The following is a 26159-nucleotide window of genomic DNA, read 5'->3' on the forward strand; positions in this document are numbered from 1 at the left end:
GATTACCTATATTCTTTATTTTGGCGATAATATTTATTTTGGAAAATGAAGTGGGTTTGATTCAAAGAAACTTGTGACAGAAATAACTCCTCAGTTCTAGCATGTGTGAAATGAAGTTCTTGAAGTCTATTTTTAAGATACTTTAGGACTCCTTTAACTAGAATTCTAAACGGTGATTTAACATCAAAGGAAATCATAGTTGAGCTCTGGGAAGCAATATCTTTTTTGATGACTTCAAAAGAACGGAGTGCTGAGTAATACTGTTAGAAAGTAATGGGGAAAATTTAGAAACTAAATATTTGGCCACAGTTTCTAACTTCCAAGTTAGAAACTATAAGTCGGAAAGGGATTCTAATTTTGTGACCTTTGGTGAGAGCATAAAACCTACCACAATTAGCAATAGGTGGAATGATTGATTTTTTAAACTGAATTGAGAATATATGAGAAGATTTAACAGCTGTCTTAAGTCTTGTAAGGTCAGAAGTTGCTTGATTTTTATGGATGGAGCAATATTGGCTTTCATTTGTCAGTCTCATTTCTCCATCAATATGAATGCGTGTTTGTCCATAACAACAATCTGTCCATTCGTAACAGCATTGGAAATAATAATATTTGGATTTGAATGATTTTTACGTAAGGCTTTCTTTTCTATTAAGATTTAAAATGAGCAATTATTAAAATTGTTCTGTGTTTCTGAAATTTTACCGAATTTCAAAATTTTGAAAGAAATGAAATGGCTCGACAAGCTGAAGGCTTAGAGGTTTTCGGAAGGTTAAAGTTATCTTAATACTTTCATCTGATCCTCCAAAATATTAACATTAGAGGTATTAGCAATTAGTTCTTACAGTGGGAAGATTAACAGACAGAATGAGAGTAGATGGCTGGGGTTTGAGCTTTTGGAATTTAGAAGCAAGAATGTTTCCTGGCGTTGACAAGTGGTTTCGGTTCTAGACCAAGATTTGTGATCAAAAGTAAAAAAAAATTAAGTGGCAATTTTCAGATGACTATAATATAACTCAGTTTCAGTTTAATATAAGTGTTTGGGGATGTTTCTTATTATGCAATGAAAACGCCATGTTTTGAATTTATGATAATTTTCTAGACCTGACCAGAAGATCTGAGATTACACTTGGGTTGTATACATTAAAATGTAATCTCAAATCTTGTGTGTCATGTTTCTTTACTATTTCTTTGGCACTACACTCGTTTTTGCTTTGCTTCCACCCTTTGTTTTGGTATAAATTCTAGGGTAATACGCAGAAGAATTTATTTCATAAATGAATACCCATTATGTAATGTTACTGACTAGAAAACTACACAAAGTACACTACAAAACATTTTATTCATATAATTGCATTAATGCAAAATAACAGGCATACTTAATGAAAAAAGTACATAAAACCCAAAAATTAAAAATAGGAAATGTAATTATTAAAGAGTAAAGCATGCAGTAAAAATAATTGATAGTCTTATTCTCACCCAATTCCCTCATAAAAAAAAGTTACAAAATCACCCTTGAATAAAAATCTGACTATGAAAATTAACATACTGGAATGCATTCATTTTATTTACCATCTTTAAAATCAATCAAATAATGCAATATGTTGATCAAAAGAAAAATCAGGCATTTTACATAAAGAACAGCAATGGCATTTTCCAAAAAGTAAAAATAAAATAATTCATATATATTTAGGATATCTGCACAATTTTTTTTTTTTTATTTTTTTTTAAATTATCAGTTGAGGAAAACAAAACCAACGTGAAGTGAGCAGAGTTAATCAAACCAATTGAAATCCAACTGCAGCATATGAATTTAAGTTAATAACTATGATGAAATTACATATTTATTTAACCTAAAAGAAAGATAATTTCACGCATCAATAAAATATCTCCAAATAATGTTACACAAAACATTATTTTATAAAATACACACACACACAAAAAAAAATTATGTAACTTTCTTCCCTCATTTTGAGGTTGGACTGATCAGATGAACTTTCCTTTTTTTTCCAAATTTTGCACTTGAGTTTTGCTGCCGCTGGTGGTAAACAAACATACTCTGGGCTGAACTGCAATCTATGTTCTTTGCAAAAGTTTTATGTTATATTGCTAAAAGAAATATTGGTAGAGTAGATTGAATGGTGCTCCTTGGATTATCGCTAAGTTGTTTCATTTATTGCCAAGTTGTTGTTTCATTTATGGTAACCTGTGTAGTTTTGAATGCTATGGAAACCCTATTATGATGTAATTGGTTGCATGATAGCGGTGAATTTTAATGATGGGAAGGATTTTGTGGTGAATTTTAATGATGGGAAGGTACGTCGTTATTTTGTGGTTTACACAGTAAAATGGCTGAATGTTGTATATTAATTTGAAGTTTCTGTACAATTTTGAAAGAAAGGGAAAAAAGCATGAACTGACTAGTGTGTAAATGAAGGTCATTATAAGTGTCCTGTTTGTAGGAAGGAAATGCATATGGTTGAATGTCGGAAAATACCTGCACTATGGAGGATATTTATTCTTTACTCTTATTTTTGTGAATTTATGTGGCAACCCCAGTATACAGATTCTAGTTTGTATAATTTTAGGAAGCTTTCGGATGCTGTTAAGGAATTTTGTTTGACTGAAGACGGGGAAATTTGTAAATGAGGTAAGTGGATATTTCCTCTGTGTAGTGCTAAGATAAATTTCCTTTTTTATGTTACTTCATTGTTTGATTTAAAATGTAGTTTATTGAGATTATGTATTTTTTGTTCGCTGCTCCTTTGACTTTTTAAGTGAATATAAATCTATATGTACATGGACAAAGTCAAGGGATTTCATAATGTCTAATTTGTGCAATTCTGTGATGCTTTTTAAAGTGAAAATAGGTTGATGTATACATGGATACCGAGTTTGTACAATTCTTTAACTTGTTATTTTGGGTTTGTGTAAAGGCGTTTTCTGGCACAAACGTCATTGCTACACAAAGTTAAAATAACAAGTCAAAGAATTGCACAAACTCGGTGTCCATGTACCGCCAAACATCACCAACGGTCACCCTTAAATATATTTTTGCCAAAATACTTTTAACTTACTTCTCAAATTGTTTTTATGCAAAAAAATTATCTTTCATGTTACAAAAATAAATTCAAAATTATGCTTTTTTAAACTTGCTTAAAAATGTAGAGCAGATGCCATTTAAAAAAGAAAATTCATGTAAGGTGAAAATAACAAACTTAACTGCAAAACTAACATTTTACTCCTTTCATGGTAAATTACTTATTATTCCTAAACTCATGCATTTGACCTTTCCTTAGTCTGAATTTAAAGAACGAAATTCATTCATTCTTTTTACTTACATTTTGGAGGAGAAAAAATACCTCCAGACCTTTTTTTTTTTTTTTTATCAAAATAACAAATATAGGAATTAGACTATATTGTTATATAGAAACAACACATTTAAATAGAAGTTCATATAAAAAATTACAAATCCATCTATTTTTCTACTGAGTAAATAGTTATTTGATTTACGCAAAACAGAGCATTTGTCAATATGTAATATAAATGGCAGTGTCAACATATTTAATAAAAATGCTTGCAAGTGTGATCATCTGAACACTTAAGGCACATTTACATAAAGCTCTTCCTGGAACATGATATGTATTATGATATAACAGAATAGGATAAAATGTTACAACATATTTCAAACAAAATATAAATAACACATAGTATGGCCATATCTCTAACATTCTTATCAGTACTATCAAAAATATTCTTATACTTCTGAGTGTAGTAATGTACACTTTACTTCGTTAGACATGAAAGTGAAAAAAATATTAGCAAATGTAAGTAGAAAAGAATATATAAGCCTGCTGAAGTATTCTGTACATTCATACATATTAAATAACACACACAATCTTTCATTCTTATGCATGAAGATTAATTAAAATATAACTTAAAATCATCAACAGGAAGTTTGAGAAAAACTTCTGGTTCATCTAACAAAAAATTCTGAATATCTTCCATTTAAACACAGAAGCAGCAAAAGGAGTGACTTGAGAATAAACAGGTAGCATGAAATGCTATCACAGTAAAAATGGCAGTTATTAAACATAATGATTGTGAACAAGTATGACAGTATCCTTCACAATAATTATATAATTTGCATTTGAAATCATGAGCAAATAGTATTATTGCCTGAAAGAAAAGAAAATTTTATGAGTACATTAATCAAAACAATGCATTTTACTTCACATATAATTATGCAAATATATATTATACATTAAATTGTATATGAATTAAAAAACACAATGAGCATATCAGCAGAATAATATGTAGCGTATTCGGAAACTAAGTACCGTTTCATTCTAGCGCCGTCGCAGCACTGTGGTAGGCGTCCCGCGCATGCGCACTAGTCTTTCTTGTTCACTGACTTTCAACTGTCGCCATTTTGGTTGCTCTATGTTGTGTTTTCAGTTTGCTGTGCACATTCAAAATGTTTAAGACAATTAGTTCTCTCGCTGACTGTGAGATTCGTGCTGTGATTAAATTTTTGAACGCGAGGAATGTTAAACTGGCCGAAATTTATCGTCAAGTGACAGAAGTTTACGGTGAATGCGCGATAAGTGATGGAATGGTGAGAAAGTGGGTAAGAATGTTTAATGCAGGTCGAACAAATGTCCACGCCGAGGCTCGGAGTGGTCGGCCTTCTGTTGTCACCGATGATTTGGTAAGGAAAGTTGATGAAGCAATTCATGAGAACAGACGCTTCACAATGATAACTCTTTCAGAGGCATTTCCACAAATTTCACGTACTGTTTTGTTTGAAATTGTGTCTGATTGCTTGAATTATTGCAAACTGTGTTCCCGATGGGTTCAAAAATGCTCACTGATGTTCACAAAACAAAGCGACTTGGTAGTGCCCTGACATTTCTCACACGGTACAGTGATGAGAGAGAAAACTTTTTAAACCAAATTGTGACAGGTGATGAAACTTGGGTGTGTCATTTCACACCAGAATCAAAACAACAATCGATGGAGTGGAGACACACTCATTCTCCGAAAAAACAAAAGTTCAAAGTGACAATGTCATCACAATAAATCATGTGCACTGTCTTCTGGGATAGGAAAGGCATTTTGCTTACTGAATTTCTTCCCAGCTGTGAAAACATTAATACGGCATGATATTGTGAGACTTTAACAAAACTAAGGCGTGCCATTCAAAACAAAGGAAGAAGAATGCTCAGTAAAGGAATCGTGTTGCTCCATGACAATGCTCGGCCCCATACTGCTGGTGTCACTCAATCGTTAATTCGACAGTTTCATTGGGAGCAGTTCGATCACCTGCCGTACAGCCCGGACTTGGCGCTGTCCGACTATCACTTGTTCCTGCACATGAAGCGTGAGCTTGGTTGCAAGTGCTTTGGTTCTGACGATGACATGAAAAATGCTGTAGAGTCGTGGTTATCGAAACTGGCGAGAAGTTTCTTTGACGATGGTATACAAAAACTGGTCACCCGCTATGACAAGTGTTTGATCATTGGCAGAAACTATGTTGAAAAATAGTATAAGACATGTATTTTTATGTAAAAATAAAATTGGATTCAAAAAAATTGTTTTACTATTTTTTTTTTTCAAAACAGTACTTAGTTTCCGAATACACCTCGTACAAACATGGTTAAATGAAAGCATTACCATGAAGATTATGATGATAGCCATCAACATAAAGAAGAAAACACTTTTAGTTCTATGAATTTCCCAAAGAAAAGCAGTCACATTAACGGCGTTTTAGAAGCAATTTAACATAAAACATTGCTCTTTTCGGTATTAAACAAAAATACAATATAAATATAGTTCTTGAATTAAAATGTTACATGAAAAACTGCTGAAAATTATTGCAACACAATTTAGTAAGTGACAAAATAAATCATTATAACAGTACAAGATGTATCCATATTGCTTAAAACATTGTACAACAAAATATTATTTTACTGAAAAGTTTCAAAAAATCTATGGTAACATCATTATTACTATCCTTTTGACTGCTAACAGGACATATATGTCCCACTAAAAGTTTAAAAATTACTGCTGGAATTAAAAGTATTGAGAATCTCCTGAATGTTGGGAATCATCTTCCAATAGCTGGAAATGAAGACGCCGTTGTGGTCGTTGTACACAAAAGTCGTTGTTCATTTGTAAGAAAGAGAAAGAACAAACATGAGTTCCTCAATGTATAATGTTGAAAATCATTTGTTCCCCCCCCAAAAAAAATAAATGCTAAATTTACCTTATTTATGACATTTTGTTCACTTGGACAGAAAAAGGGGTAAAAATTTCTTTTTTTAAATTTGTAGTCAAAGGGTTAAAGGAATCACATAATATTCAGTAAAAGGGAAAATATATCATTATTTTATATGTATATTTTTTAATTTATTAATAGTTTTCTCCCCCCCCCTTTTTTTTGATTTAAATGTAGGAGGTTACCACTAAAAACGTTTTAAAGCAGGATTTAAACTATTTTTCAGAAATTTAAACATGTCTTTTTTACCAACAATATAGATAAGATGTATGCAGCAAAAAAACAGAAAAGAAAAGTATATTTGCCAGCCTATGACAGTCAAAATTCAGGAGAATTTTCTCAATGACAAAAGAACTTTTTAATTATAAAAATAAATACATGGAAAAAATATTTTTTCACAATGAATTAACTTTAACCAATTAATGACAAAATACAACTAAAGTCATCTGTGTATGATTTTTGAAAGGTACACTTCGGGGGTGGAGGGAAGACAGTTCTATATCTCCCATTCCCTACTAGGCCGATTGACGAAATTCAACTTGCGTTTTTCATGTCTCGAGAGTGCAACTTAAGATATGTATTTGATTTTATATATATTGCATTGTACTAGGTATTTTGACACAAAATTGGAATTCCTCTGAAATGACATGCCAATTCCTCTCCCCCCCTCCCCCATATTTCGATTCTAAGACTCAAACTATGTCATACTGCCAAGTTTTAAAAAAAATCGCACGAGTAGTTTTGAAAAAATTTGCTCTCAAAATTTTAGCACCTCGATATTAATTGAATTTGATATATATTTATTAACATCTCTTTTTTTTTAAATTAAATTTACTTGATTCTTTCTTCCAGAATTCAAAATTTAGGCTTAATCCAAATATAATTTGTACATTTTTTACAATTTATTTCAAATATTTGTATTTTTAAATATTTTTTATCAATTTTTTGAAACAATTTTTGTATTATAACCTATAAAATTTTTAACATCATCTTAGATGTATTTCTAAGCATACCTGAAAAAATTAGTTTTTTATTCAAAATTTTCTAAGATATACTTGAATTTACATTTTGGCATGTTTTGAAATTTGGCATATATGATATAAGCGGTAATAACACCAAATGTGGTTTACGCATTTTGTTAAAATTACTTGAAAATATGAAAGAAGATTTTCTTTCCGCTTGTGTACATTGAAAGAAAGGAAAGGAAAATACATTTGCTATAAATTAATAAGTTTGCTAAGTGGATTATTCTTGGCACAAACTGATAAAAATGCGTCACAATAACTTTTTTAATTTCTCCATAAATTTCCCACCCGAAATTACAAAATTTAATATCTAGGCATAAATGGAGTATTAGAATCGAAATATTGAAAAAAGAAAGTATATTATTTCAGAAAAAGTCTGGTTTTGTGTCACAATACCTATCTTAGAAAGAACAATGCTGTATATAAATCTAATATATATCTTAAGTCGTGCTTTTGAAAACGCAATTTGAATTTTGTGAATCGGCCCAGTAGAATGGGAGTTCTAGAACTGTCTCCTTTTTTGTGCAGTATGCATGAATAATCCCCCCCTTTTTTCCAGAATTGCAATTTCTTTACATATTTCTTGAACGAATGTGAAACTGACAGCGATCAGCGGTGAGATGAACGAAATAACAACCTTGATCTTGTTTTGTTCTTAATGGCTAATATATGGCAGATGGCAGCATTTGATGCTTATTGGAGAAATGGAATACAGTGTTTTCGGATACATTTGCTCTCACTTGCAAAGCAGAAGGGCGCCATAATGGCTCACTGATGAAATGAATTTGTTTTCTTTATATGTAATCTAGAGAAAAACCATGCACTTTCAGATGCTCCAAATCACTTTTTTTGGATGCAAATAATGAAGTATTAAGCCAAGCTACATAAAAATTGTTTGAAATTTTAAGAATAAGAGAAAGTCAGGTGAAATATGTTGTAAATTGGGTTGGTGAGAGTATGGTCAGAAATCGGAAATTTTCTACGTAAATTGGGAGAGTTGGCAACTCTGGAAATAAAAAAAACTTGAGAATTGTATCTCAAAACTATATTTTTACTTAAACTTTTGAACATAAATTTGATATTCTATTTGAAATTATTAATATCATCGAATATTTAACGTGATAGTTTTTTCCCCTTAAATCATTATCTGGCAGAATACTGAAAAAAATTAAAGTGAGGCCAAATGGTAATATGAAAATTTATGTTATAAATTATTTCATATTCATGTTCTGGTGGTGATTCTCATCTGAATTTATCACTTTGCACAATGTAAGGCTATCTGAATCTATTTCCATAGAAAGTCTTCAATGAAGGAATCTCTACCCATAAACAGATAAGCCTAATGTGCTTTCCCATAACCAGGGTTCGTACACATTCCTGCACACAGAAATTAAATACTTTTAAGGACCATTAATGAAAAAAATTAAGGACCTATGAGCAAATGGAAACTGAATAAATTCAATTAAAAATATCTATGCCTTTTCACTTTTGCAATACCATCCTAAAAATAAAATAGATCCCTAAGTAGTAAGCATTATTACTAAACATGAATTAATTAGCATAATTATAAATAAGTTTGAGAATAAAATAAACTTTATGCAATTTATCAAGTAGTATTAAATATTTTAATCTTATTCCTTTGGGCACAGTGTGCTTGGTCTGGGCACACCTAAAAATTTCCTTCTGTACACACAGAAAAATTGAATGAAAAAGGATTTTAAAATTACTATAGGTTACTCTGAATCTTCTTTACTTAGATGGCAGCTCAACACAAACCAGTCCATATATTTTAGCCATGTTTAGTTTTTTAAGACCCTCATTTTTCAAAGAAATCTTCCAGATTTTGTTTAGGGTATAAAAGGAATTGTTTGAAAGGAAATTTCTCTGTTATTTTTTGGCTGTATGCTAATCTCCTTATTCTATATTAGTTTTAAATTTTTGCCTTGAAATCTTGACTAAAATCGACTGGCGAACCGAGGCATTCCCAGACTGGGTTCACTGCGAGTCCAGATCACTGAGAGGCAGCTGTATCTTTGTTTTTCTGCAGCTCATTAACATAGAAAGGTGGGTCCACATCTGTGTTTCATTTCCTGTTTTTCTCTTTCTTCTTTCCCTCCCTCTTTTTGGAGGGGAGGTTTGGTTATCAACTAAGAAATTGTTGGGGTGATTTTCTGAAGGTCAGGGATAATTTTATCAGTTTGTCAGGGATAACTGTTTGGTTTTTCACTAGAACAGTTCTCTTTTTCTCTTTCGTTTTGGTTCAAAGAAGTTTTCTTAGCGCTACATTTAATAGGTTTGAGCTGTAGACATTTATATTTTTATTTTATGGTTTACAATTCAGATTTTTAATTATTTTCCAAATGGATCGGAGAGGGATGACCATTTCTAAAGCAGTTCAAATGCTACATGAATTGCTTTCAGATAGTGAATCTGATACGGATCCCAGGATATGTGGAAAACATGCAATATTGGGTTGTACTTTTTCAAAGGTGGTGTCACTTTCTTCGAAAAGGACCATGATAAAAAAAAAATAGACTAAAGTGTAAATATTATATACCTAAGTTACTTTTTTCCCCCATTCATAAGCATGTAATCATCATATAACCAAAAATGAGCTTTTTAGGGGGGTGTAGAGTAGCAGATCTTTCCATGGCACAGCCTGGGTAATGCTGAATCTGCTATGGTATTCAGAATCTAGTGTTTTTTAATCGTAGGCAAAATCTCTTACTCTTTTACGTGCTTCCCAGCAATGCTCGTTTCAGCACTCTTTTCGAAGCAAAAGACTGAAAGTTGCTACCGCTGCTGCTTGTCTAGAGAGAGACCTGCTGAACAGAACAAACCTGAAAGGCCTGATTTAGGCATGGTTGGCAACTGTTGAAAATTAGTCAGGCTCTGTTTGATGCAGTTAGTGTCACAGCTTCGTGTAGAAGTCCAGGGGTCGTAACCCAATTAGTATACTTTAAGGTTCCAATAAGCCATTAAAGCATTAGAGAGGTGATAAATTGTTTTGTATTATTTTAAGTCTCACTAGATGCAAAGAATAAGTTTTGTACAAAGTTCAATTTTTACATTTTTGTGTTTTATCCTGTGACCACAGTGAGTATTAATGAAAGAAAATAACTCGCTTTAATATGTAGAGATAATTTTTAAGGGTAAGCAGTTAGTATAAATAATTAAATTAGGTAGTTAGATAACCTTAGTCATTATGGATTTACATGGCCACTATTAAATTTTATTTTTTAACAATATTTGTTGAAAAAGTCCTATTAAAATTAAAATCTAATAAAATTCATAATTTAAAATACATGTAATTTATGACACTGATTCTTAAACGATATTAGGATAATTAAAGCCTTAAAAGCTACAAAACATTTATGTTTAGTAACAACAACACTCAACAAAATATTTATCTGTCATTATTTATTAATTTGAAGCCTTCCCAATCATTTTGGTTAGTTTATATAGATTTCCTTCTCTTTAAGCATCTTTTCTAACAATTAGAGATTTCTCAATATGCAAACCAGTGCTCACACTAGTTTCCGCGTGCTTTATCTCCTAACTTGCCAACCTCTCCACAATGTACCTATGAGGGTTTACTTGATCTGGTAAAAGTTAAATAGTCCAAAACCCCCCGGCATATGTGAAACAAATTATTGCTATGTCTAAAAGTAACTACAGTATCAGACAAAGGTTTAAATAAGCCTCTTAATTAAAAAGAACTTAGAACATAAAGACATGTTCTGATGCTAACAAAATCATTTACAGCTCACGGTGACGTAATTAAACAAGAACGGTCAAATTCAAACTAAAAATGTGGACTAATGGTCAAAGATTATACAATTTAATTTTAATTTAATCTGGCTCAGCAACTCTATCATATTAGATGAACCTTTTAAATTGTAAGTTTTCAATTTCTTTATTAATAAAAAAGCTCCTTTCTATTAATGCCTGCCCATGTGATAAGATTTGATATTTTCCATGCTTGTATCTAGTGAAAAGTAGAGAAAATAAAGGGAAGATAAATATATTAAGAAAAAGATTCTAGTATCAGAAGTAAAACATTCAAATATTATGTTTTCATTGTTCTTCCAGACATACTCCAAAACATAAGAAATTCATCGCAAACTTTCTGTAAAATGCGTCCATTACGTGTTGATACCATGGAAACATTTTTCATTTTGTCACATAGTTCTTGAATCTTCTAGAATTGTGAGTCTATAAATCATGCTTTCAAGTCCTTCTACACTTTCCAAGCTGCAATGTCTAAAATCCTAAAGAAAAATTATTCCTACCAATTCTGTAACAGCAAAAAGCCATAAATATTTTGGAAAAAAAAGGGAGGGAAAAAGTGTAAAATTAATTTTATAGAGAAAACTCATGCATATTCTGAGAATTTTTAATATTCTAAGACAATTAATTACACGAGAAAAACTCTTACTATAAAAAAATTTAAAGGGAAGACATTTTTAATTAAATGCATAGCTAATTTTGTTTTTGCTAAGAGCTGTTTCGTAAATTGTGCTTTATAGCATTATACCTTGTTTATTTTTCAGATTCAAAATATTGTGTAATAAGTTGCCAAAATGAAACTTTCTAATATGACAGCAAAAAATCAAAATGTTTTATTTTAATGTTATTTTTTAAATATAATTATTATTACCATTATTTTAATGAAATTTATCAATGTTACAATGTTTTAAAAAAAATGGTGGAAAAATATTCAGATCTCGGAATTAAAAATTTTCTATAGAAACTTATCTTAAAATCGCCAAAATCCCCAAAGCGAAAAGTTGTTTAGCTCTTTATTGGAAAAATGAATCTTGAAATGCTTATGTTTCACTTCTTGCTTAGAAACTCAAGTATCCCATCATTTATATTAGAAATAGAAACAAATTATAACTCATGAACCCATTCAAAAGATAACATATATGTCAGTGAATCGCCAAAAATATTCCTCCAAAATGCTAATTCACACTCAAAATGGCAGTCGTATAAACAGACAGAAATTTCAGATGATTAAAATTAAGGACCTTCTGCTGATTTTGGCCAAAATTAAGGACTTTTAAGGACCAAAAATCCAAGGACTCTTAAGGACCATAAGAACCCTGCAATAACCCAAATAATCCTAATTATGTCCCTTTTCTGAAGTTCAGTTACATATATATGTATATAGTTAAATTAAACAAAGTATCCAATATATTTTGTTAAATATATAGTCATAGTTATATTTATATGAATGTGAAATTCATTTCTCACCACTTCCATAGAGGGAGACCTCAGTCTCGAACTCTGAATCCCCAGATGCTAGTTCTTCGTATACCAACTGTTGGTCTGGCAATAGTTGAAAACAGATTGTCATTTACTTTGACATTGGGTAAGTATTCACGTAATGAAGCAAGTGATTCCTCAGGCAATGTTTTGAAGATTTCTAAATTTTTGAAATTTTTCATACCTTTCAATAACCTAAAAAAATGAAAAGAAAAATATTCTATTTAGATAATTTTATAATACTAATAAAGGCACAAAAGATTACAATTTAATTTTGAAAGAAAGAAAAAAAAAAAAAAACTATGCATGTTGTTTAAGCACTTAAATATTGGGTGCTGCATTATTATATATTACCTAAAAATACACACTTTTAAGGTCACACACTGACCCTTCCTTCATTTGTAATTGTAATGAGAGTCATTTTCGCCATAAAGAGATTTTAGCAAGTCAAGAGGTCTCAGTCACCTTCTGCAATGGTTGTTACCATGGTTTTAGGTAATCCAGAAGGAAAAAATGGCCTTGAAGTACCTGTTCTGAAGTAAAAAACCTCAGGATATTTTCTGTCACCATTTCTGGGACTACCATTGTGGTTGCCCACCTGAATATTTTTCCAAGGGGTATTCGGCTGTCATTTTAATAATTAAAATTTAGCAATAGGAATCACTCATTATACATAGAAGATTTAATATTATTAATACAGTAAACTCTTGCCCAATGCGGACTTGCGGAACGCAATTTTGCATATATGTATTATCCATCTTAGTTGTCTTCATTCAGTTTGTCCAAGGATTTAATTTTAATAATATGCGGTACACTGCAGAGCTATGGCCACATTGCAAAAGTCCTCTTTATTGCATGGTTTAAAAATTCCTTTATTAAAGAAGTCAAACATTGCTTAGAACAGCAAAACCTGAGCTTTAAAGTTCTCCTAATTCTGGATAATGTTTCAAGACACAGTGCTGAAGCCCTTGTAACACTGCATCCAAATGTTCAATTCCTTCTACCGAACACCACTTTCTTAATCCAACTAATGGACCAAAGAATCATAAAAATATTCAAAGCCTATTATGTCAGGGGTGTTTCCATCTCTGTAAATAAAGCACTACATGAAGGAAAGTATAAAACCCTAATGGCGTTCTGGAAGCAGTTCAAGATATGATACTGCATAGAAATGATTAAACTCATGTGGGAACAAGTGAGTTCATCAACAATGAATACTTGCTGGCATCAGTTCTGGCCGAAAGTTATTAACAGTTTTAAAGGATATCCATCGACTGAAAATGAAGCCAAGGAAATTGTACAAATTGCAAAAGCACCAGGCAGAGAAGGATTTTTAGACATAGAAGAAGGAGAAATCAAATAATTAGTTGAGAATCAAATGAACCATCAAATGACAAATGAAGAACTAAATGATCCTATAACACTAGCAGAGGGTGAAAGCAACAAAAATCACCAGCTGTTTAAAAAATAATTGTGTCATGTACCTACTTATTAAGCAGTAACAGAAATCCTTTCAATTTAAATGTTTCATTTTCCCTTTTAATTACAAAAATATTGAGGTTTGTATAAATGATACATACATTCTTAGTCTGAAGTATACTTAACCATTTTTTCTATATTCCAGTAAAGCAAAACATGATTTTGCTGTGTGAGGCAATGTATCAAAGATGTAAACCTTACATTACCTTAGGCAAGGATTTATAATATTTACAGTTTATACTTAGTTACTGGTATTTATCCTTTATGTCTGTAAAAGTTACGCTCTAAAATGCTTGAACAGAAAGGAGAAAATCACTTATGTAAACAGCATTCTATAATCACTGCATATAGTACTTGATCACCGTAATCAACTTTTATAGAGTCATGAAATTTCTTTTTACTTTGTATATGTTGCCTTATTCCTCAAAATAGTCTTGTTCTCTTATCAAATGGCAGAATGGGTATTCCCCCCTAAAAAAAACTGAATATCAACAGCTTTTAGTCTGAAAAAACACTTTTTTGATTATCTTTCAAAAACACTATTCATTATATGTAAATATTTATATACAAGTCTTACTACAAACAATTTTACTGAATCCTCCACATAGAATTATGATTATTCATTTTCTCTTCATAGTAAGCAGGTAATATGTAGCATCCCAAATTTTAATCAGAGTTACTTGTAAATAATCAAAAGAAACGCAGATATTTTGTAACAATTGAATTAAATGTAAAAAAAGTCTGCAGTAACAAAAAAAATTAACTTACTTAAGGCATTCTGTAGGAATGTTGCTAGCACGACTCATATGCAAATGCTCTAATTTAGGGCAATTTTTTATCAGTTCTTCAAATGAAACACGACTTAACATCAGGCAGTCACTAATATCAAGCTCTATTAAATCTGAACATCGTTTTATGACAGCAATCAGAGCTAAATAAATAAATAAAACTAAAATAATGAAAATATAGAGGAAAAGAATAACAACATATTTAATAAGGGAAAAACAAAAGATCAAATTAATATGTGACTATATATTTTGAATAAAAGTCTCTTGAATATCAATATCTTACCTTGATCAAATAATGATTCTCTCTGTCCACTTAAGTTAAGCCTCGTCAATGACTTAGGAATAAAATCTACAAAAGCACCAAAATACATGCTACCAAGGTTAGTCCATGCCAAATTCCATTCCCTTAACCTGGAACATAAAATATTAACATTCACACAAAACTTACTGCATATTATATCAAATTTTAGCATTTATGAAAGGTAGTCAATAAAGCTATATGGACTTATTCATTTGAACATTTTTGAACAATACATTTACTAATTTTAAAACTGATAAAATTTCTTTCCAACTACTTAAATGATTTTAAAAATTTCACACAGAATGTATTTAAAAACCTAAACAACAACAAGATTTCCACCCGTTATCTAGTGGAAATGTGTTTAAACTTAAAATATCAAGCCCTAAATTGTATGCTACGAGAAAAGTCATCCATGATTATTTGCAAAGCTGGTTTAAAAAGTTTTCAAGTTCCTTCCTAAAACAGTGCTGATGTGGGCAGATACATGAAATTCTCATTAAATTCTATTCATGGGTCATTTTTAAATTTCTTATTTTCTGTGGCATGTTCAGAACATTAAAAAATTAAAGACTACAAATGATTTCCTTTTGAAAACTAAGGTTATGTTCATTTAAATAATTATTATTGTACATCAATAAATTTAAAAGTGATGTAATTTTTCTAGGCCAAAGAGATTACAGAAGTATTTAAAAACTGTAAAAAACACCAATTATTATTTCAATATTAATTAAAATGCACAGTATTACAATTAAATGAATTTAAAACATCTTGCACATTATGAACTATTCCCAATTACATGTTAGTGCAGTTTCACTCCAACAGTTGTGTACACTTCAACGTATGTAACTTTTGTTTATTTTGCAAGAGTTCAAATAGGTATCTTCATATGTTGCAAGATATCTTGCAGATCTTCTTCGTTATATAAGCTTTTTTTTTCTAAATTATTAGCTTAAATCTTCTTATTTCTTAGGTAGTAAACATTTTAACAAATGCATTCCCTAATTTCTCTGCATACTATAAACATGAAATATCCTTTCCTTTACTGTCTTAGAAAGTTATTCTTACCACTCATTCATTGAATTCATTGAACATCAAATTCATTGAATTGATACAAAGCAAGGCTTTGTATCACCCTTAGTCTGAAAAACTTGCAATGTGCTGAGGCTAGATACACAAGCATGCACAAACAGATTTGCAATGCAACTAACACATTTAGGAAAATGTTTTTTCAAGGATACACTGAAATACTGTTAATATTTTATTATATTTAAAGAAATTAAATAATGAAGAATCTGTATGTATGTTTGTCGTATTGTGATAAAACAACGGTACCTAGTGCCATAAAATTTTGAATAACATACTCCTCCACCTAAATATGGGCAAGCAACTAATAAGTTCCAACTGCTATTGAAAGTCCCCATTTTGGTATGTGTGTGTGTGTCAAATTCTTAATATCACAAATAACACTGAACACACCATATAGTCACTAAATTGTTCAGATCTTTCTTTCAGTGACGTAATAGCATAACGTCTAAAGGAATTTATTCATAGGTCATTTTCTTCACCTAAAATGGGCCCATCTCCTATATCATAAGAAATCTGGTTCTTCATAGTCTTGCATGTCATGTATACGGTATCTCTTGTAATGAAATTTTTAAATAAATCTCGCCATTTTGATTGAACAACCAACTTTACTAGTCAATCTTACAGAATAACTGAAAAACATTTTAAGCATGTGCATCTTCAAGCATGGATATTTTACATGTGAGGTTCCTCACATTTCTCTCTGGTATAATATGTTGGTAGTGTTTCAGTGCAAATACATTAGTCTTTAACTCCTTCCCTCACAGGGAACTTTGCAAAGAAAAGTTTTTCTTTCAGTTTTATGGAACTTTCAAGACAAATTTCCAGTTTAAATACAGTAAATATGTTTACAAGACAAAAGTGGTCAAGCATACCTGTTAACAAATACAATTAGATACCAGACCAAATGAGTACAAGTGCTTTTCAAAAAAAACATTTTAAATTAAACACATAAAATTTAATATTCCAACATTAGAAATATTTAAACAATGAAGTTTTAAACATCCTAGAATATATATTTTTAATTGTGAGATGTCTGGATACCACAACTTAAACTGTCAACATTTTGATGGTGCTTCCCCTTTCTATGCACAACTTTTTATTTAAAAGGTTGTAAGATCCAAGTCCATTGTCTAGGATTAGTCCCAGCATTTTTATCCAACCACATTAAAGGATTATGATCAGTCTGAATGATGAACTTACGAGGTGCATCTAGGTAGAATTTTAACTTTTGTACAACAAAGACAATGGCGGTATACTCCCTTTAGATTGTACTGTACTTCTGTTCAGTAGGTGAAAACTTTGATAAATTAAGAAATACTATTGGATGATCTTCACCTATAGCATTTGTCTGTGATAATACAATGCCAAAAGCAATATTCAAAGCGTCGCACTGAACGATAAATGGCTGAGAAATGTTCGGACTGCACAACAGTGAATTTTCTGTTAACTGTTTCTTGAGTTCATCAAAAGCATTTTGGGTTTCATCAGTCCAATTTATTGTTGATTTGCAACGTTTTCCTTTTAAAAAATTTGTCAGTAGTGCAGAAATCACAGAAAATTCAGAAATATACTTTCGATAAAATCCCATAAGTCCTAAAAATGATCATACCTGTGTTTTTGTGATAGGTTTAGGGAAGTGCTTTATGGCTTTGATTTTTACATCTCCTGGTTTTCTTTGACCTTGTCCTACTACATGACTTAAGACAGTTGTATGAGCAAATTGACTTTTTGAAGGCTTAATATGCAGTTTAGCAATTTTCATCTTCTCCAAAATAATTTCTAGGTGCTTCAAATGTTCTTCCCAGGTTTGCGAGAATACTGCGACATTGTCAATATAGGGTACAGTAGAACTCTTCACAGTTTCTTAATAATCCTACCATCAAATGTCTAAAATCATACAGTGTATTTTTCAGCCCAAATGGTAACCTTAAGGGTTTAAATGTGCCAAAACTTGTCACAAAAGCAGTGTAACGCTGGGCTGTTTTAGTGGAATATCGGCTGTTTTAGTTAGTGGAATCTGCAAGTAACCTTGAGTAAGATCTAGAACAGTTACATAGCTGGCAGATGATACTTCTTCTACTAAATATTCAATGCTTGGCAAGGGAAAATATTGTGCCCTAGTTACCTTGTAATCAATGCATGTTCTTGCCTCTTTTCTAGAAACTTCAACCAGTATGAGTGGAAAGGTGAAATTCGATTGACCTCGTTCTATTACTTTGAATTTTATCATTTTTCCTACTTCTTACTTAGTTTTTAAAATATTGGTTTGTCTGGCAGACATCCGATAAGGTTTTGTACATATTGGTCTGTCTGCTTTCAGTTCAGTAAGGTCAGTACATCCTGGTTCATTACAGATAATACAGGAATACTTGTATATCAACTGTTTTAAAGCTTTTTATTGATCTTCAGATAATTGTGAATTCAACTGGATGGTTTGGAAAACTTCAGACATTTCAGTATCTGAGCTATAATTTAGAGTCGGTATTTCATCTTCATAGTCTATCCTGTCTTCTAAACATACCAAGTTTATATTTTCTGCTCATTAAAAATACAGTTTCAACATATTAATGTGGTACACCTGAGTTTATTTTTCTCGGGAAACTCAATTACATAATTTGCCTCTGATAACTGTTGAGCTATTTTTCCAGGACCTACCCACTTAACTGATAATTTGGCTATGAAGGAGCCACAACTAGAACCAAGTCTCCTTCTTGAAATTTACACTCTACGGTTTTGTGATCACACCAGACTTTTTGCCTTTCTTTGGCTTCATCCATATGCTGGATGGCAAGTTTTTGACATCTCATCATTTGATTCATTAGTTCAAAAACACAGTCCACTACACTATTTTCTTTGTTTTCTTCATCAGATAATTTTTATACGATAGCATAATTGGAGTTCTTAAGTTTCTGCCATGAACTAATTCTGATGGCGAGAAACCTGTACTGTTGTGAATAGTGGCTCGATGAGAAAATAAAGCCCAAGGTAAGATTTTATCCCATTCCAGAAAAGATTCTAGACATAGGACTTAAAGAATTCTTTTAAAAGTTCTATGCATCCTCTCTACAGGATTGTGTTGCGGGTGGTAAACAGAACTTCGTACGACATTAATTTAGAATTCTTCTAGGAAATTCGATGTCAGCGCACTCATAAAAGATGTGGCTTGGTTGGTCTGCACCTCTTTTGGAAATCCTATTTGACTAAAAATTTGAAGGAAAACATCAACAATCATGGTTGAACAAAGATTTACGACAGGAACTGCATCAGGATGTTTTGAAGACATGCAGATTGCAGTTATAAGACACTTATTTATTGAAGGTGTCATGGGTAAAGGCCCATAAGCGTCAACATTTATTCTTGAAAATATTTCTGTGATAACAGGGACAATTTTAAAAGGCACTTTCTTTTTATCTTGCAGCTTTCCAATTCTTTGAAATCTGGCACAACTTTTAACAAAATTCTCGACATCTTTGCAACAATTTAGCCAATAAAAAGTTTTGAATAATACAGCTTTGGTCTTTGTTGCACAAAGATGGGCTGTTGTTTCTTCATGACAAATAGTTATCAACTGTTTCTGATATCTCTCAGGAACAACAATCAATAGTCTTTGTATTCCATCATGATCTTTTTTGAAAAGAGCATTTGACCTTTCCACATATTTTGTATCTTTACAAAATTTTATTTTAGCTTCTTCATAAAGTGGCTTCAATTCAACACTCTCCTTCTGTTCTTGTACAAATATTTCTGGAAAAGCCTTTCTCAGATCTAGTTCAGAACGTTCATATTTCACAGGAGGCAAATATTCATTTTCAGTTCATGTGTCTTTGTCACTAAATTCAGTTTCAGAATTTCACTCATTTGTTGAGACTAGATTTTCCATTTCTTTTAGATGTTGCTGAGTCTGTACAGCATTTATCATATGAACTTGAATTTCATCATCTTGTTTTGCTTCTTCAAATAAAACAGCAAAGACAGCAGTTTTATTACCTAAAAGATACCTCCGTTAATCTAATTAATCTCTTAAGACTGCAGCCGTTGTTACTATATGGCCAAGATCACATTCAAGCTCTACCTCAGCCAAAGGTAAGCACACTGGATGTTCTTCAAGAGATGTTCGTATCCACATGATTTCACTGGTATACATAGGAGGCCGTACAAACTAATGTAAATTAAATGCAAAGTTGCATCAGTATCTGTATATATGGGCATTTTATAGCCATTTAATTTACCTAGGCTGGTATATGGAGCCATAATATCCTTAAAACTATTTTTGGAAAATTGATTTGAGAGTACAGTTTCTAAACTCTTCTGAGTTTATCACAATGTTGAAGATGCGAGTAGAATCCACATTCATAACAGCGAGGTTGTCTGTGTTTCTCGAATTCCCTTTCATGAATTTTATTAGTACATTCTGTCTTAATTACAGGTTTAGTATTAAAATCTTTAGAGATTTCTTTAGGATTATGTCTATGGTAATAACAATGCTGCATGTTGTTTCCATTTTGATAACTTTCTTGAAGTTTTAAACCTTTTCCAAACAGCTCTGTTTCTAATTCATATGCCCTTGCTCCCCAAGCCAGGTTTCTTCTCTCCCTTCGAGAACCAGACATTCTCAATCAGCAGTTACTCAGTTTAGAATTAATTTAACTTCTTCCTCATTGTGAAATTGACTTTCAATGATTATTTTTTTTAATTTCCGAGACCTTACTAGTTAGTTGCACTTCCTCACCTAATTCTTCAGCTACTTCTATTAAATCTTGTTTCTTACCCTTGGCAAGAAATGACATTTTTTGAAACAGAAAAAAACTCAATACAATAAAAAAATATGTGCTTTCCGTTCAATAAACTCTGTAAAGTTTGCTTATTCTGCTGAATTATGCTAAACTAAATAGAAAATTTCAAGCCTCTAACTTGATTCACAAAACAAAATTCTTGATTTAGGACTCTAATACAAAAGTTCAAATTTCAAACGGAAATCTTCTTGTATTATGTAATAAATCTGCTACTCTGATACAAGAGCCCAAATTTCAGAATAGAAATATTATAATATTAATGTATTAACTTTGCCACTCTTATACAAGAGCTCAAATTTTAGAAGCAGAAATATTCTAATCAGGCTAATTATTTTGATGCTTTAATCTAAAACCTCTAGCTTAGAATATCATACTATTAGTTGAATTCAATAATAAGATGAAACATATTCATATAAAATGGCACTGTATTCATAAACAACTTACATGCACATGTCCTGTATTCTTTTTGCTTTGAAATAAACACTGGTTTCACTTTTCGATTCCAGCGATTACTACCACATATATATATATATATATATATATATATATTATATGTCTATAATGAAGTTTTAAAGAAATGTCACCATTTTGATCGAGCAACCAATTTTATTAGTCAATCTTACAGAATAACTGAAAAACATTTGAAGTGCATCTTTATATAAAATATGGATATTTTATGCGCAAGGTTTCTTTATACTTCTTGATATATTATATGTTAGGAGAGTAGCAGTGCAAATACATTAGACTCTGAACTAAAAAAAATCCCTCTATAATGTAACTATTTCTCCTGCTTCTTTTTTAGCTTTTTAAAATCACTGATATGGAACTATTTAGTAACGGCTAGTGTGGAATTTTAAAATTTCATTGTAAAATCTAACTGCGTACCTTCCAGTTTTATTAGCTTGATTGACTTAAAAGTATTACATCAGATCTCAAAATGCAAATAAAATTTAAAAGTAGTGTATCTTTTATTATTTTTATATTTATTCATTAGGTGGCTAATAAAACAAATGAAGCTCCATTTTTTTCCATCTCATCTAAGGAATGTATAATGATCTTACGTTTGCAACTAACTGTTTTAATATTTTCAGTCTCACATTCCATCTGATTTTGTGGATGATGTCGATATCAAGTATACTTAACTGATTAGATTTGGCCAGCATTTCATAGATGCAGAAAACAAACGAACTAATATTTGTATGAGAAAGAAATTCAGTGTAATCACTGAAGATTTAAGCACACCATTTCATAAAGCAACCAGATTCCAGAAGTACCAACTTATCAAACACTAATATTTGAATGTTTTTCAAATAAATCAGAAAAATTTCCTCAGTAATAAAAATGACTTTTAAATAATAAAAAATACCAAGCAACTTAAAAACAGAAGTCTTAGGAGTAATAAAAAAAATCAGGAGAAGTATGTTGTAAATCGGGCTGGCGAAAGTATAATTGAAAATGGGAGACCCTACCCCACCCCAAAATGAGAGAATTGTCACCTCTAAAATTGCACCAAATTCTCGATTTTTAAGAAATGCAAGCTTATCTGCAGTCATTTTACTCTTTCATAATGCTTTTATTGCCATGTGACTGTTCATAACAACCTGCAAAATGTGTTCTAAGATTGGATAAAATATATAAAGAAGCAATTTAACAAAGTCTTTTGCAGTGGTAGCTTCAAATTCATTACTTAAAATAATAAATAAATAAACTTGTGACTTAACATCTGGTATGCTGTCACCCTTTGTAATAAGGATAATTTCACTATTATTTCATTTCAAATGTTGTTGCTGAAGTCCAATAATTATTAGCTATCTTCCAGGTTTGGATATGTTTTTCAATGCAGAAAGTCTGGCATTTAACTCAACTAGAAAAGTTCCCATTGGGAACTACATTGTCTTAGAAAATTGTCATTGGGTGGATTTCCCAGGTTTTCTTAACTGCTCATTAATGGAAGATTCCTTCCTACCAGAAGTATAATGATAAAAAACAGTCTCACTGAAACTAACCTTATTTTTTTATTTTATTTTATTTTGCAGGCAATCTGCAATTTTCTTAACCACAGTTCTTCCTCTATTAAATCAGAAGCTTGTTTGAATGGCTGCTCTTCTTTCAATGGGGCATACTAAAGCTTCCAACACAAAGAAAAGTTGGGAAAAGAAATGATTCAAGTACATAAAACAACGTACTGTTCTTTCTTTTCAAAGTGCTCCTAGTTAGAATCACTGGCACACATAATTTGTTAATGTGTCACAATGCTAATCATTTGCTTATCCTAGCAAAGTTTAGATAAAGGTAAATTTCAAGGCTAATTAGATGCTTTCTACATTTTGAATAGTCAGCAGCATATGTTTAGAGTAGTGTTAGCATATTAACAATACCTCAGCTTATGTTATTAATTTTAAGAAAAATACAGAATATATAAAACTCACTAAATAATGGAAATGCATTTTAAAAATTTGGAGAGTAAGATGTATTTTATAAAAGCTGCAGGAAACAGTACAGTGGTTAGTAGAAGATAACTACTAGCCCAAAATCAAGGGTTGAGTTCAACTCCCACCAAAGGCTTGGTTAACATGTAAGTCCTCCCTACAGGATACTGCATCGGTCCACAACATTCTTGGTGATGAGATGGCTAAATGACTGATAAATTCTGCTAAGCTCAATGAGTGCCTTTGAGCAAGTATCTGTTATACAAAAATAAAAAATAAGAATACAAAAACCATTTAACCTGTGGTGACATTAGGATAGTTTGGAAGCAGAAGACTTGAAAAATGAGCAATGCCCTCACCGGGACTTGAACCTTGAACCTCTCGAATATGTGCCAAATGTGCTGACCACTATGCCACGAAGGCATGCTAAGAAGGCGGGAGAAATACCTCATATACTTTTCATTTTTAATGGGCGACTGGGGATTAGGGGACCCCAATTGCCAAATCCTGGTGGCAGAGAATCATCATCCACCACCTATTTTAGTTTGGGTGCTACTGTAGACATATTAGGATAGTCTGGAAGCAGAAGATGTAAAAAATGAGCAATGCCCTAGCTGGAACTCAAACTACAGGACCTCTCAAATACACATCGAGTTTGCTGACCACTACACCACGAAGGCATGCTACGAATGCAAGAGAAATATCTTATAAACTAACAGGCAGTTTTTCAAAATATTTTACTACTTCACAGATCATGATATAATTAATTGCTAATAACTCCATAACATATAACGAATTTCAATTTAAACTTACTTCACACAAGATATGCTTATTTCATAAAGCCCTTCTGGAGTGAGACCACTACACATTGCCATGTTTAAAACTTTAAGGTCATTATTCTGTGCTATGTAACTGAAATAAATTGAGAAATTTATCACCGTAATCTTAAAAAAATATAGTTTTAAACTAATGATTAACAGTAAAATGTGTAAGACAATTAATTACAGTACAAAGCCCGAAATTCAGACCACCAGTAACTTTTATTATATAAACTCTACAAAATGATAATATAATAATAAAAAAAGGAAGTGTGTGGTAAAAGTGATTTTTCTTCCAACTAGCTGAGATTCCTGTATGTCATTTTAACCTTTTCGGGAGATGTATTTTTTTCTCATATACACATCAGCCCCTAACTATATCACAGAGCCAGGTGTATCATATATGAATTGGCAATTAAATGCATTGTCAGGATGGGTGTACAACATATGAACTTTTAGATAGAATCTTTAATTAATACTTTTTGCTTCTAGATGTAGCCATGTGTCTCTAATGGTGGGATTTATCAAGAATGGAGAATGCTGACCTTTATTCCATTGCAGTATCTTTTATTTTTGGTATTTTGTTTTGGAATCAAAACAAAAATCATAGAATGAGTAACATAAATAAACAGAGCTGTCTATTAATTGTATCAGCTGATGTAAACAACAAGGATATACCTGATGCTTCTGAACACTCTCTTTTTGGCGATAGGGGATATATGCTCTATTGTTCAGAGGTTTTACTAATTCCTCTAAGAATTTGCTGGTGTTGAGGCGAATATTTTGTGTATTGTTTAAGGAAATATTTTTTATACTTCAAATGGCAAGAATAATATAATGATAAAGTTTCCAAATTACTTCTGACAACTGTTTGAGTGTTCCACTCATAAAATGCCAAAAATTGGAGCAATTGGACCACAAATTTAATTTATGTGAATCCCTCCTAAATTAGGCTTAGCTGCACAAACTGCCCATCCCAAGAGACTGAGGCCCCTGTCCCAAAAGGGTCAATGATAATACAATTGACTGACAGATACTTGGATATTTATATTAAAACCAGCATTTAAATGCCAATTCTTAGTAGCTCTTTCCATTTGTCTCAACTGATCCCAAGAAAACTCTGACAGGTTGAAGTTTTTTTAGGTAGTGCCCTAAGAGACTCTGAAAAAGAAAAATGGAGGCTATTTCATCTAAAAAAAATCACTGCATCGTAAAATCCAGGAGTAAGATCAGCTGGAAAGGCAAGTGGGTATCCAGGTTTGGAATACTTCTTGAGAGAGCATTGGACACATGATCTCATGAAGCAACCAGAAGCCTTGGATTATTATTTAGTAAGAGCAGCACAAAATTAAATAAAATACATGAGTGTGTTCGACTTTGTAAATAAAATCCAATATTAAAATAATTATTCATTTACGTTCAACACATGGAAATTCATAATATGATGCCACTTGTTTAGTAGCTTTGTAGTTTGTCTTTGTTTCCTAAGGAAATACAATACGTTTGATACTAGTTGCGATCACACATCTGGCACTTGAGTGGTTATGAAGAGGGCAGGAGAATATTTTTCTGTTTGACCTAAACAATATGGGAAGTGCCAAAGCATAATTGTTTGAAATGGAGTGTTGCTCATACAGGTTTTCTTTTGTTGGCAAAGTAGGAGAGCGCAGATAAAAGAAAAGAATTACATTCCAAAAAACTTCAGTTAACATAGCAAAATGCACTCTTTAGTTTACTAATTTGTATTTTTTGCAGCTATTATTATTACAGCTATCGTATCAAAATTAATTTAGTTTGAATGTGAATATTTATGTCGAAAAGAGTTTTTGATCCTGAAGCTGTATCAGGAACTGCAAAGTGAAAGAATATTTTATCCTTGCCTTCTATACTAG

The 26159-nt window shown here is 31.6% G+C and overlaps 1 protein-coding gene across 3 annotated transcripts in view; it reads right to left on the reverse strand.

The window, feature by feature from the left end:
- Positions 1-1323: 1323 nt before the first annotated feature.
- Skp2 (S-phase kinase-associated protein 2) overlaps positions 1324-26159 on the reverse strand; it is a 91740-nt gene continuing 66904 nt past the window's right edge. For 2 of the 3 annotated variants that reach the window (XM_085818546.1, XM_085818548.1), the window contains exons 8-12: positions 24263-24361; positions 15124-15251; positions 14821-15001; positions 12562-12768; positions 1324-4179 (exon numbers count right to left, since the gene is read on the reverse strand). In XM_085818546.1, coding sequence (XP_085674672.1) covers positions 12582-12768; positions 14821-15001; positions 15124-15251; positions 24263-24361 — 595 coding nt within the window. In that variant the 3' untranslated portion in view covers positions 1324-4179; positions 12562-12581. The remainder of the gene's footprint in view (positions 4180-12561; positions 12769-14820; positions 15002-15123; positions 15252-24262; positions 24362-26159) is intronic. The other variant, XM_085818547.1, reaches the window with a different exon arrangement.

This window comes from Stegodyphus dumicola, chromosome 6, assembly GCF_044657685.1.
Source record: "Stegodyphus dumicola isolate Sdum_Otavi_A_Nest chromosome 6, ASM4465768v1".
NCBI classification, from domain to species: domain Eukaryota; kingdom Metazoa; phylum Arthropoda; class Arachnida; order Araneae; family Eresidae; genus Stegodyphus; species Stegodyphus dumicola.